The sequence below is a fragment of the Bufo bufo genome, chromosome 1, assembly GCF_905171765.1.
Source record: "Bufo bufo chromosome 1, aBufBuf1.1, whole genome shotgun sequence".
NCBI lineage: Eukaryota > Metazoa > Chordata > Amphibia > Anura > Bufonidae > Bufo > Bufo bufo.
The window spans coordinates 655,551,917-655,566,373 of NC_053389.1; the positions used below are offsets into that span (position 1 = coordinate 655,551,917).

Genomic DNA, 14,457 nt, shown 5'->3' on the forward strand with positions numbered 1-14,457 from the left:
TACAGGCAGAGGAGCAGTGCGGTCTTCTAACTCAGAGACTCGGGTTTCTGCTTCTTTAACTCTGTCTCTTAAATTTTGCATTTCATGCTGGAGTAATCCCAGGTCCACCTTAACCTCTTCTAGCTTGCCCGACAACGTAGAGCGGCAATTAGGGATGGCATGCAGGAGTTTGTTAGTGACCTGGGCTAGAGTAGGTTCTTCCTCCTGTGGTTGGTCTCTCGGTGTTTCACTTTCGGCGTCCGGCGAGGAGGCCCTTGAGGCAGAGTCAGCGCCATCTTGGTCGTATGTTCTGGGGAAAGCTTTAAGCTTTTCAGCGGCTGTAGGAGGTTTGTTCTTGGACATACTTCGTCCTCGGGGTCTCCCCGATCTTTTCTCCTTGGGCTGAGGAATGATGGCGGCAAAATACTGCTCAGGAAAATAGGTATTAGAGCTGTTCATGAGCGGAGCTCACTCAGGCACGACCGTTCATGTCCGCGGCTAGCCACGCCCCGGTGTGGCATCTTTTTATTTTATTTTTTTGTGTATTTTTATAATTTTACACTTTTAAACACCAGTCTACCACCAGGAAATACACAGGGAGCTGATGTAATAAACCTCATATGTATAGACGGGAAGCAGTCTTTGGTAAGGTGAGCCTGGAGGGTCATTTAATTCAGACATAATAACTTTTTGATGGCTTCCGTAGAAGAATTTACAGAATTCAATATTGATGGCGATATCTTTTGAGCTGAATACCAGAACATACTTTACCTAAGGCGAAAGGGACTTTGTAATAAAACTACTGCTTTCCCAGACAACTAAATACATTACATCTACCATTCACCAACTGGCCCTGAAAAAAAGGAAAGCTGGAATTGATGAAGCTAATGTCACTTATCTACCACTTTAATAAAAAAAAAGAAAAAAGTCTGAGCTTCTGGCAGAATTTTGAAAAGCAGGACGGCCCGCCTGACATAAGAATACAATGAACCCTTTTGTGTTTATTGGAACTGTAAGCGTGTATTCACAGTGTGTTTGCAGTATATGTAGTAAAGTGCCTGACATACATAAACCGTATCCATAGTCCCTCATTCATTCAAAGGAGGCCAACAGAGCATCCTCCGGGCCATTCTGCACAGATATGTATTTTTAGCTGTATAGAATAGTGTAGCTCTTCTTAACGTACACCGCAAACATAGTGTGAATGCACCCCAAGACTGAATTGTGGGGTTTCCTTACCTTTGGATCCTGGTTGCCTGGGTGTGGAGGATTCTTCATCTGAACAATGGTATAGAGAATGTCATGAATGTGATTATTAAGGTAAAGCACAGGATTAGCAATCACGGTCTTTGTAACAGCAATGCTTGCAGACAGTAATGGAAGTGTTGTAGGCAGGGGAAGTGGAGACTGAAGTTGCTTCACTGTTGTTTCCTGTGGGCAAAATTGAGAAAAATATCAAGTATTATATGCGTTATAAAGACCCGAACATAAAAGTGTATTCTTATGGCCTTTTACATCTACAAGCAACAGCTTATTTCCCTGAGAAAAAAAAGGAATGGGCAGTTGAAATCAAAATATCTGATCCTTCTTTCTCAACATCTTCTATTAGGGGGAGAGTCAGGAGAGCCCATACAGAATAGATGGTCATCTGGTCCTGCTGAAATTGGCGGGTCCAGGTGACCTTTATCTAATGCATATGGCCTGCTTTAGCTCACTGTACTTTAGTTTCCATTGCAACTTGTTGGCAATAGTGGGACCTCTTGCTTTCTGACCCTTGATTATGGGCAATTGGAAATAACCCCTCCATGGGCCCAGGATCTTGACTAAAACTAGACTATAGTTAGTTATACTTTGTAACCCTATAAGATTATTAACTTCAATAACTATATATCTAACCAATAAAAACAAGCAGCAGTTCCAGTGGCTTCTCATTGTAAAAATATACAAAAAGTAAAAAAATAAAATAAAATACATACTAGCAAAAAAAAAATACTTCACAAAACACTTAAATACGCATTTACAATTTCTTTTTATTTCTAAAAACATTTTTTAAAATTTATTGTCACACTTATATTAAAAGGGTTTTCCGGGACTTCACTACTGCTGACTTATCCATATCTGATCGATGGGGGTCTGACACCCGGGACCCCTGCTGATCAACCGTTTGAGAAAGCACTGGTGCCAAGCACAATGCTGTCCATATCATAGCAGCTGTGCTTCGTATCGCAGTTCAGCCTCATTCACTTCAATGGGGCTGAGCTGTGCCTTGGCCATATGACCAATGAACATGATATCACATGGCCTAAGGAAAGCTGAGAGAAGGCTGCGGTGCTACAGATAGCATTGGTGCCTTCTCAAACAGCTTATTAGCGGATGTCCCACGTGTCTGACCCCCACTGATCAGATCCTGATGACCTTATCCAGAGGATAATCCATCAGTAGTAAAGTCTCGGAAAAACCCCTTTAAGTCCCCTTAGGCCTCTTTCACATGGTCAGTATTTTTGCATCAGTATTTGTAAGCCAAAACCAGGAGTGGGTCCAAAACACAGAAGAGGCACAGATATTTCCATTATACCTTTTCTCTGCAGGTTTCACTCCTGGATTTTGGCTTAAAAATACTGACCGTGTGAAAGAGGCCTTTCCATTGCAGACTGGGGAAGACCAGGGAGCAGCGAGTGCTGGAGAGGTAAGTCTATTTAGTTATTTTTCGTCTGATCTCAGCTCTAATATGGGGGTCTGATATGGGAATCTGATATGGGTGTTTGATATGAGGTCTGATATGGGGGGTCTGATCTGAGGTCTTATAAAGATTTAATGTCTAATGAAAAATGGTAATTTCCTTTACCCACTAATGAAAAATAAATCTGAACGACCGAAAAAGATCTGCAGTCATTTTCTGGGTGAGTGGTGGAATAAATGTAGCAGGGTTGGGGATAATCCCAGGACATAGGATGTTCTGGGGCACGACAAGTCTTTGTGATTAGGGATAAGCGAATTGACTTCGGATGAAACATCCAAAGTCGATTCGCATAAAACTTTGTTAGAATACTGTACGGAGCAAGCGCTCCGTACAGTATTAGAATGTATTGGCTCCGATGAGCTGAAGTTATTACTTTGCGAAGTCACGCAAGACTTCGGGTAATAACTTCAGAAATTAATTTCTACTGTAAATTTTTTTTTACCGAACTGTTTCCTTGGAACCGAAACAGACTTCGGTAAAATGTTTTTTTAAGCTATTACCCGAAGTAATAACATTGGCTCATTGGAGCCAATACATTCTAATACTGTACGGAGCGCTCGCTCCGTACAGTATTCTAACAAAGTTTTATGCGAATCGACTTTGGATGTTTTATCCGAAGTCGATTCGCTCATCCCTAATTGTGATTGTATAAAAATCTCGAGAGGTAATTATAATCAACAAGTATTATATTCAATGTTATAATGTTTCACTCAGTAAAAACTTTGCATCAATAAATTAGATTTCTTAGATTTTTTGTTATATTTATCTGAATATTCCATCACCCATCATCGTGCGTGATACTTGTCAACTGACAGATGGGATGGGGAAGATGGAAGGGAATAACCTATGACTGCAGGATCAGACTACAGTATAAACAGGTTGTTTGTTGTCTGTAGCCATGGAGACACTTAGTTTTTCATAGGTACTGCATCCATAAAACAAGAACACGTTTCTAATGTGGGCTTGTTGCAAGGTTGCTCAGATGCACTGAAGTGTCAAAAGCCTTCAGACAGTTATTTTGTATGATTATTCATGATAATGCAGATGTCCCTGCAGATTTTATACTATGTGCTGTTATATTTATACTGTATAATGAAAAGAGTTCTGCCAAGAAAAAGAGTATGGTTAGATGCACAGCACGTTTGAGCACACTTCTTCATATATTGGGTTTATTCATCTGCTGTGCTCATAGACTTTTATTTAGCAAACGCACGTCAAACGAGTACACGGAGTAGTAGAGTTACACTCAAACTCTTAACTTATTGTGATATCCTGAAACAAAAGCCACTGAAAAGCAATTGAAGATGTTTGCTGAGCACAACTACACTGCTCAAAAAATAAAGGGAACACTTAAACAACACAATGTAACTCCAAGTCAATCAGACTTCTGTGAAATCAAACTGTCCACTTAGGAAGCAACACTGAGTGACAATCAATTTCACATGCTGTTGTGCAAATGGGATAGACAACAGGTGGAAATTATAGGCAATTAGCAAGACACCCCCAATAAAAGGAGTGGTTCTGCAGGTGGTGAGAACAGACCACTTCTCAGTTTCTATGCTTCCTGGCTGATGTTTTGGTCAGTTTTGAATGCTGGCGGTGCTTTCACTCTAGTGGTAGCATGAGACGGAGTCTACAACCCACACAAGTGGCTCAGGTAGTGCAGCTTATCCAGGATGACACATCAATGCGAGCTGTGGCAAGAAGGTTTGCTGTGTCTGTCAGCGTAGTGTCCAGAGCATGGAGGCGCTACCAGGAGACAGGCCAGTACATCAGGAGACGTGGAGGAGGCCGTAGGAGGGCAACAACCCAGCAGCAGGACCGCTACCTCCGCCTTTGTGCAAGGAGGAACAGGAGGAGCACTGCCAGAGCCCTGCAAAATGACCTCCAGCAGGCCTCTAATGTGCATGTGTCTGCTCAAACGGTCAGAAACAGACTCCATGAGCGTGATATGAGGGTCCGACGTCCACAGGTGGGGGTTGTCCCGTTTGGCATTTGCCAGAGAACACCAAATTTGGCAAATTCGCCACTGGCGCCCTGTGCTCTTCACAGATGAAAGCAGGTTCACACTGATCCCATGTGACAGACGTGACAGAGTCTTGAGACACCGTGGAGAACGTTCTGCTGCCTGCAACATCCTCCAGCATGACCGGTTTGGCATTGGGTCAGTAATGGTGTGGGGTGGCATTTCTTTGGAGGGCCGCACAGCCCTCCATGTGCTCGCCAGAGGTAGCCTGACTGCCATTAGGTACCGAGATGATATCCTCAGACCCCTTGTGAGACCATATGCTGATGCGGTTGGCCCTGGGTTCCTCCTAATGCAAGACAATGCTAGACCTCATGTGGCTGTAGTGTGTCAGCAGTTCCTGCAAGACGAAGGCATTGATGCTATGGACTGGCCCGCCCGTTCCCCAGACCTGAATCCAATTGAGCACATCTGGGACATCATGTCTCGCTCTATCCACCAACGTCACATTGCACCACAGACTGTCCAGGAGTTGGCAGATGCTTTAGTCCAGGTCTGGGAGCAGATCCCTCAGGAGACTGCCCCCCACCTCATCAGGAGCATGCACAGGCGTTGTAGGGAGGTCATACAGGCACGTGGAGGCCACACACACTACTGAGCCTCATTTTGACTTGTTTTAAGGACATTACATCAAAGTTGGATCAGCCTGTAGTGTGTTTTTCCACTTTAATTTTGAGTGTGACTCCAAATCCAGACCTCCATGGGTTGAAAAATTTGATTTCCATTTTTAATTTTTGTGTGATTTTGTTGTCAGCACATTCAACTATGTAAAGAACAAAGTATTTCAGAAGAATATTTAATTAATTCAGATCTAGGATGTGTTATTTTTGTGTTCCCTTTATTTTTTTGAGCAGTGTAGTTTAGTTACCATGTCTAGTTAGGCACGTGTGTTAACTCATACATGGCGTACATGTGGTCTGCATACTGTTTAATACTTAAGCAGTAATGAAAAGTAGATTGCTCTTTTCAATACAAGGGGATCCTGCAAAAAATGACGCTGCATGTCACACATCACACATTTTTTTACAATAGTAAATGTACACATTGTAGATGTAGACCTGTACTGCGACTCTAAGGCCTGTATTACACTAGCTGAGAATCTGCCAGATCATTGATAACAAGCGCTTGTAGGAACGCTCGCTAGCGATGGTCTGCTTGTGTAAATGTGCCACCGATTTCATGATGAACGAGCAAGTGCTCGCCCATCGGGCAATCACATCTTTTATGCAGGCTAAAAGAATTACCGTTTGCCGGCAGCAGATCATGCCGTCTAATCACAATCTGGAAAATGATTCTGTATGGGGACAAGCTACGGCATTAGCCATCTCTCCTCCCCATACTGCGGCTTCCTTCACTGATGAGCAGGTGATTGTCCTTCATAATGCTCATCTGCTAGTCCAGGGGTCAGCAACCTTCGCCACTTCAGCTGTTGTGAAACTACAATTTCCAGCATGCTCCATTCATTTCTATGAGCTTTCTTAGAAGAGCAGAGCAAGCATGCAGGAAGTTGTAGTTTCAAAACAGCCGGAGTACCGGAGGTTACCCACCTCTGTGCTAGTCTAATACAGCCCTAAGCCCTGAATCCAGTGTGCATCTAACCGAACTAGAAAAATGGAAACAGATTACAGATTAGTGATAGGCTTAAAGGGGTTCTCCAATTCTTCTTTTTTAAATTAGGCAGGGAGCAGAGGGCATCGTCCCCTGCTGCTCCTGTTCCACCACTCTGATCCCCGATAGGTCTTAAGCGGTCACATGCATTCATTGTTCATGTGACGCTACAGCCATGATGCCTGCCGTTAAGATGACAGGAACAGCTCTGCAAGTGATATCTTCAGCCAAATGCCCACGTTACACATGCACATGGGTCCAGATATTTAGGCTGTTTCCACAACATATTTTTTAAGCTGTGTGTGAACTTGGGTTACAGATAATATCACCATAATTATTACAATTTTCTATATTTTTGCCATGATTTTCCTTGAAATTCACACATCTGTTGTAGGCCATTATGGGAAGGTACTAGAAACTTGGAAATTAAAGAACAAGCACCAAAATGTTGCGTCAAAATAACAAACAAGAACATGTAATGTGCTGAACATAACATTTCTAAATCTGCACAACAAATATAAATGATATCCTAAATTTCTGCAAGTCACGCATGCGCAAAAAGTTCCATGTTATTACCTGCTGAGACTCTTGCAATAAAAACTTCAGCTCCATCCTTACAGAGGCCAAGCCACCACCCTGAGCACCATGCAAACTGCAGTAGCTCAGGAAGACTCGGAGAAGAGCTTGGTTCTTTTGCAACCACCATTTCCGTTTTTCAGCATGCTCCCGCTTCGCTTGTAACCTGCGGCGTTCAATTTGATGCCGTTCATAGGATCCTATATCTGATTTATCTGGAAATTCATGGCCGTCCAATATATCCACGGGTGGAGGAGTTTCAATTGTGAAGTCTTTGCTTTCAGTTTCATGGTTGAATATTTTGTGCATGGCAGCTATCTCTTTTTCCAGCCAGTTATACAGCTGGAACCTCAGTTTTCCACCATCTACTTCATGCCCTGTGGCCAAAGTCCTCAGTTCCGTCATAAGAATCTTCAAGCAAGCTCTGAATTTAAGCTGTTCTGCAATGACGTCAACTTCGTTCCCGGCTGGCACGGAGTTGTCTATGGTTGGTGTTTCAGAACTGGCATCTCTTAGGCTTTGATCTTTTTGCTCCAGATTTAAACTTTTTAACACCAAACCATCATCATCCCCTGTGTCACTCTCCTTATTCTCTTCCCAATCCAGCTGAAGTGGCTCATCCTCAATTTTAATAAGAGGAGAGCCCCAGTCAAAATTATTTACAGAGTCTTCAAACATTGATTGTTTGGCTGATGATGGTGCCAGGGAGAACCAGTCAGACTCACTCCCCTCCTCCAAGTGACTTTTTCCTATAGAATGGAAACTGTCCGGCCCAACAGATCCCACACTTAGGAGATCTTCATTATTAAACATGGACTTACTAAGCTTCGGAATCTTAGACAAAACTTCTAAAGCAAGAACTGGACATCCTACTTTGAAGTGAGCATTTGCGGTGGTAAAAAATAATTTCCTTTCTATAAGATTTATTTCATCCATGTAGTTTTTATCTGTTTTTGAACTAACAGTAGCAAGAGTGGCTTCTGGAACAGTGACACGACGGCGGATCAGAAGAGGGTGAGTGCGAAGAAAGTTGTAAAAACTAAACACCACAGGGTTGCACGACTTGACTAGAACTATAAAAAAAAAAAAAACACAATTAATCCAAGCTTCATATTAGTGTCTTTCCATCTACATATATGAAGACACACACTACTTATCAAGAAATGTACATGTATGAAGCCTTAAAACGGATCCGTATGAAAATTTCTAAAAAAGATTACTAACAAGGAAATACGCTTACCAGGGATTTCATCATCTTCCTTTGGGGTTTGTTCTAATAAAGTATCCAATGCTTTGGTGTAGTCCTTTATTATCCAGTAGGCAATACTCCGAAGGAAAGGGTCAGGATGCAGCTTTGAACAGCAGAAGCCTGTCCCATCTTTCTGACATCCCAATACTCTTTCGTAGAGGAGAGACTCATATGTAGAATAGGTGTCAAATTCTGACTCATACAACCGAGCAATGACCAATGCCAATTGAATGTCTTCCATTTTTTCCAGACAGACCTAAAACGAAAAAGTTTGCACTAGATACTGCTTCATTTAGGCAACTGCTAGATAAAGCTTAGTAAAACAAAAACAAAAAAATATATTATAATAATATTTAATAATAAAAATGCAGTGGTAACCCTGTATACCTCAATAGCATCCTTCAATGAACCAGCCAGTAAAAAGAAAGCTGCAGACTGCTCAAAGCGCTGCTTGCCAAGCAAGGAGAATGCATTCTTTAGGGCTGCTTTTCTCCATCGATCCTCCTTAAAATTATGGCTGAAGAATGTTGTCATTTTCTCATCGTGCTGTGATCTGCAAAAAGATGAAAAACAAAACAAAAACAAAAAACTAAGTGTTTTAAAAAGAAGTGTCAGATATTCAATTACAGTTTTGTATTTACAAATTATCTCCAATTTATAAAAAGCTTCTAAATTACCATTACAGCAATTAAAGGCTTTGGACACATTTGACATGGGGGGAAAAAAAAGCTATTTTGGCAAAAAAAATTTACAGCGTTCACCTGATGGGCTAGATTATGTGATATTTTTATAGAGCGGGTCGTTACGGCGATACCAAATATGTTTAAGTTTTACACACTAAGCATTTTTCTTAGTGCCATATTTTTAAAATTTTCTGGTTATGACGGTCCTGTATTGGGGTTCGTTCTTTGTGAAATGAGCCGATATTTTCCTTGGTACAATTTTCACCTGATGGGATATTTCATGTTATATTTTAATATAGCAGGTTGCTATAGACGGGGTGACACCAAATAATTTGATTTTTGTACTTACCGTAAAATCGGTTTCTCGTTCAATGTATTGGGGGACACAGCACCATGGTATATGCCCAGCTACCACTAGGAGGCACTAGATATCAAAAAAGGTTGGCTCCGCCCAGGTGGGCTATATCCTCTCCAACGCGCACGGACGCCATCCGTGTTTTGCAGATCCGCGATTTGCGAACCGCAAAACACACCACGGTCGTGTGCATGAGGCCTAAAACTGAATAGCCTAGTGCTGTGGAGAGGGTACAGCCCACCTGGGCGGAGCCAACCTTTTTTGATATCTAGTGCCTCTTAGTGGTAGCTGGGCATATACCATGGTGATGTGTCCCCCAATGCCATTAACGAGAAATGTCTTTTTTTTTTCTTCTATTTTTAACAATTTTTAAATGACTTAATTCTGAAAAAGGGCGTTTTTACAAAAAAAAAATTCTTTATTTTTAGAAGGCTACTTTCACACTTGCGGCAGAGTGATCTGGCAAGCAGTTCCATCGCCGGAACTGCCTGCCGGATCCGGCAAAACGTATGCCAACTGATGGCATTTGTAAGACTTACCAGGATCCTGATCAGTCTTAAAAATAACTGATCAGTCAGAAAAATGCATTGAAATGCCGGATCTGTCTTTCCGGTAAAACGGATCCAGCATTTTTTTTCACCTTCTTTTCAGTCTGCGCATGCGCAGACCGGAAGGACGGATCCGGTATTCAGGCACTAATACATTCCTATGGGAAAAAAATGCCGGATCTGGCAAGTCTTCAGTTTTTTGGGCCTGAGATAAAACCGTAGCATGCTGCGGTTTTATCTTCTGCCTGATCGGTCAAAATGACTGAACTGAAGACATCCTGATGCATCCTGAACGGATTGCTCTCCATTCAGAATGCATGGGGATATACCTGATCAGTTCTTTTCCGGTATAGAGCCCCTAGGACGGAACTCAGTGCCGGAAAAGAAAAACGCTAGTGTGAAAGTACCCTAAAACACCATTTTATTTAGATTTTACACCAAGGTCATACAAGACCTCTGGGGGACATTTAACATCACATTTTCTTTTCATGTTGGTTTCTCCTGTAAATGGGGCTGACATAGTCATCCCAGTGACAGGAGGAATGCAGTCCCCGGGGAGGCTGTAAAGCAGTGTACTAAGCTGTACAGCCTCACTGCAGGGGCTGATGGAGGTCTAAGGAAGACAGAGCAGCTCCTGCAGTGTCACGGCTACATGATCGCTGGGCCAGAACAGGAAGTGGCATATCGCTTACTTAGCTGTATACACAGTGCTCTCACAGACAACCAGAAGGCAGAGACACCCTGGAACGGTCCCTGCCTTCTCTATGAGGTCACTGACAAATTAGGGTGCAGCTGCAATCTCTGAATGGATGTTCCAGAATGTCCATTCAGAGATAAGTCCCAACCCCCAGTGAATGGAGAAAGGGGCAACGTGTCACCCATTCTTCACGTGACCCAGTGACGTGATGCATGGGTGACACGTCACCGCAGCAGCTAGTCACTGGATGCTGCTGGCATATGGCCCATGTCAAACTATACGTTAATGCGGGAAGACCCCAGACCTGCGGCACCCCAGAGTAGTGCTGAGCCGGAACCCAGCGGTGGGGATAAGGCCACACTAGAGAGCTTCCAGAAAAGGTCCCTACGTGTGAACAACCCCATTAAGGTGGAATTCTCTTTAACCCCTTAAGGACCGGGCTCATTTTCACCTTAAGGACCAGGCCATTTTTTGCAAATCTGACCAGTGTCACTTTAAGTGCTGATAACTTTAAAACGCTTTGACGTATCCAGGCCGTTATGAGATTGTTTTTTCGTCACATATTGTACTTCATGACACTGGTAAAATGAAGTCAAAAAAATTAGTTTTTTTTGCACAAAAAAATACCTAATTTACCAAAAATTTGGAAAAATTAGCAAATTTCAAAGTTTCAGTTTCTCTACTTCTGTAATACATAGTAATACCCCAAAAAATTGTGATGACTTTACATTCCCCATATGTCAACTTCATGTTTGAATTGTTTTGGGAATGATATTTTATTTTTTGGGTATGTTACAAGGCTTAGAAGTTTAGAAGCAAATCTTGAAATTTTTCAGAAATTTACAAAAACTCAATTTTTAGGGACCAGTTCAGGTCTGAAGTCACTTTGCGAGGCTTACATAATAGAAACCACCCAAAAATGACCCCATCTAAGAAACTACACCCCTCAAGGTATTCAAAACTGATTTTGCATACATTGTTAACCCTTTAGGTGTTGCACAAGAGTTATTGGCAAATGGGGAGGAAATTTGAGAATTTCATTTTTTTGTCAAATTTTTCATTTTAACCCATTTTTTCCACTAACAAAGCAAGGGTTAACAGTCAAACAAGATTGTATCTTTATTGCCCTGACTCTGCCGTTTACAGAAACACCCAATATGTGGCCGTAAACTACTGTACGGCCACACAGCGGGGCGTAGAGTGAAAGGTGCGCCGTATGGTTTTTGGAAGGCTGATTTTTATGGACTGTTTTTTTGACACCATGTCCCATTTGAAGCCCCCTGATGCACCCCTAGAGGAGAAACTCCCTAAAAGTGACCCCATCTAAGAAACTACACCCCTCAAGGTATTCAAAACTGATTTTACATACGTCGTTAACCCTTTAGGTGTTGCACAAGAGTTATTGGCAAATGGGGATGAAATTTGAGAATTTCATTTTTTTGCCTAATTTTCAATTTTAACCCATTTTTTCCACTAACAAAGCAAGGGTTAACAGCCAAACAAGACTGTATCTTTATTGCCCTGACTCTGCTGTTTACAGAAACACCCCATATGTGGCCGTAAACTACTGTACGACCACACAGTAGGGCGTAGAGTGAAAGGTGCGCGGTTTGGTTTTTGGAAGGCAGGTTTTGCTGGACTGGTTTTTTGACACCATGTCCCATTTGAAGCCCCCCTGATGCACCCCTAGATTAGAAATTCCATAAAAGTGACCCCATCTAAGAAACTACACCCCTCAAGCTATTCAAAACTGATTTTACAAACTTTGTTAACCCTTTAGGTATTGCACAAGATTTAATGGAAAATAGAGACACAATTTAAAAATTTCACATTTTTGGCAGATTTTCCATTGTAATATTTTTTTTCCAGTTACAAAGCAAGGGTTAACAGCCAAACAAAACTCATTATTTATGGCCCTTATTCTGTAGTTTACAGAAACACCCCATATGTGGTCGTAAACCGCTGTACGGGCACACGGCAGGGCGCAGAAGGAAAGGAATGCCATACGGTTTTTGGAAGGCAGATTTTGCTGGACTGGTTTTTTGACACCATGTCCCATTTGAAGCCCCCTGATGCACCCCTAGAGTAGAAACTCCAAAAAAGTGACTCCATTTTAGAAACTACGGGATAGGGTGGCAGTTTTGTTGGTACTAGTTTAGGGTACATATGATTTTTGGTTGCTCTATATTACTTTTTGTGCAGCAAGGTAACAAGAAATAGCTTTTTTGGCACGTTTTTTTTTTGTTATTTACAACATTCATCTGACAGGTTAGATCATGTGGTAATTTTATAGAGCAGGTTGTCACGGAGCCGGGCGATACGGATGCGGCGATACCTAATATGTATACTTTTTTTTATTTATGTAAATTTTACACAATGATTTCATTTTTGAAACAAAAAAAATCATGTTTTAGTGTTTCCATAGTCTAAGAGCCATAGTTTTTTCAGTTTTTGGGCGATTATCTTGAGTAGGGTATCATTTTTTGCGGGATGAGATGACGGTTTGATTGGTACTATTTTGGCGTACATGCAACTTTTTTGATCACTTTTATTACCTTTTTTGGGAAGTAAGGTGGGCAAAATTTCAATTTTCTCATAGTTTTTATTTTTTTATTTTTATGGCGTTCACCGTACGGGGAAAGTAACATGACCGTTTTATAGATCAGGTCGTTACGGATGCGGCGATACCTAATATGTGTAGTGTATTTTATTTTTTTAATTTTTATTCAGTGATAAATGTTTTTTTTTTTTTATCTTAACTTTTTTCACTTTTTTTTACATTTTTGTGACCCAGACCCACTTGGTTCTTGAAGATCCAGTGGGTCTGATGTCTGTATAATACAGTACAGTACAATATATATTGTTCTGTACTGTATTTTACTTACACTGAACAGATCTATGCTTTTAGCACAGATCTGTTCAGCACCATGGACAGCAGGACGCCTGAGCAGGCGTCCTGTTGCCATGGGAACCTTCCCCGTCTGCTCAGAACTTCGCAGACGGGGAAGGGTAAGCACAGGGCTGAGGGGGGCTCTCTGGGGGCACAGCAGCCCCCCGATGGAGAGGAAGGGAGCTCCCTGACCGATGACAGTTAACTTTTTCCATACAGCGGTCCGTACGGACCGCGGTATGAAAAGGGTTAAACGGCTGACATCTGCACAGATGTCAGCCGTTTATACCAGGGTGCCAGCAATGTGTATACCCACTAGAAGCCAACGATCGTTCATGGGGAGGCGGGCGGGGGATCGCGATCCCGCCTGCCGCACCGCCCGCAACGCCCCCACCGCCTCCGACACCCCCCCCCCCCCCCCCGCACCACCCGCCGGCATAAAATCGTGCAGGTGAAAAATATTGATTTTAGCTACTCTAAAGTTTCTGATCCCCGCGGTCAGGGACTGCGGAGATCAGAAACTGCAAAAAGCGCAGCAAACCGCAGGTCTGAATTGACCTGCGGTTTGCTGCGATCGCCGATACGGGGGGGGTCAAATGACCCCCCCTGCATTGTTACGGGATGCCGGCTGAATTATATCGACTTTAGATGTCTCATTAGAAGTCGATTGGCATAAAACCTTGATGTAATACTGTACGGAGCAGTAGGATTACTCTTACCGGTAATTGGATTTTCCTGAACCCACGACAGCATCACGAGAGAGAGAGGCTCCACCCCCACAAACAGGAAACCTGAAGTACAAAAAGGCGGAGGCTCTTCTCCGACTTCAGTATGTCTTTCCAAAGATGAGAGGAAACTCTGCCCGAAAATAATAATTTTTTATTTTTTTTTGCAACACCCACACGTGCACCAACCACCAATAAAAATTAGGAAGGGAAATAAGGGTGCTGTCGTGGGTTCAGGAAAATCCAATTACCGGTAAGAGTAATCTTCATTTTTCCCCTCACCCACGACAGCATCACGAGAGTGAGAACCATGAAGACCATTAGGGTGGGTTGACAGCCAAAAGCACCTTAGTAGCAAAGGTTAGATCCGAAGAATAGTCT

The 14,457-nt window shown here is 42.4% G+C and overlaps 1 protein-coding gene across 8 annotated transcripts in view; it reads right to left on the reverse strand.

Annotated features, from left to right (window-relative positions):
- DMXL2 (Dmx like 2) overlaps positions 1–14,457 on the reverse strand; it is a 181,602-nt gene that overhangs the window by 69,454 nt on the left and 97,691 nt on the right. For 7 of the 8 annotated variants that reach the window (XM_040413981.1, XM_040413980.1, XM_040413979.1 and 4 more), the window contains exons 22-25: positions 8,566–8,731; positions 8,170–8,434; positions 6,930–8,002; positions 1,219–1,410 (exon numbers count right to left, since the gene is read on the reverse strand). In XM_040413981.1, the coding sequence (XP_040269915.1) occupies positions 1,219–1,410; positions 6,930–8,002; positions 8,170–8,434; positions 8,566–8,731 (1,696 nt within the window). The remainder of the gene's footprint in view (positions 1–1,218; positions 1,411–6,929; positions 8,003–8,169; positions 8,435–8,565; positions 8,732–14,457) is intronic. The other variant, XM_040413977.1, reaches the window with a different exon arrangement.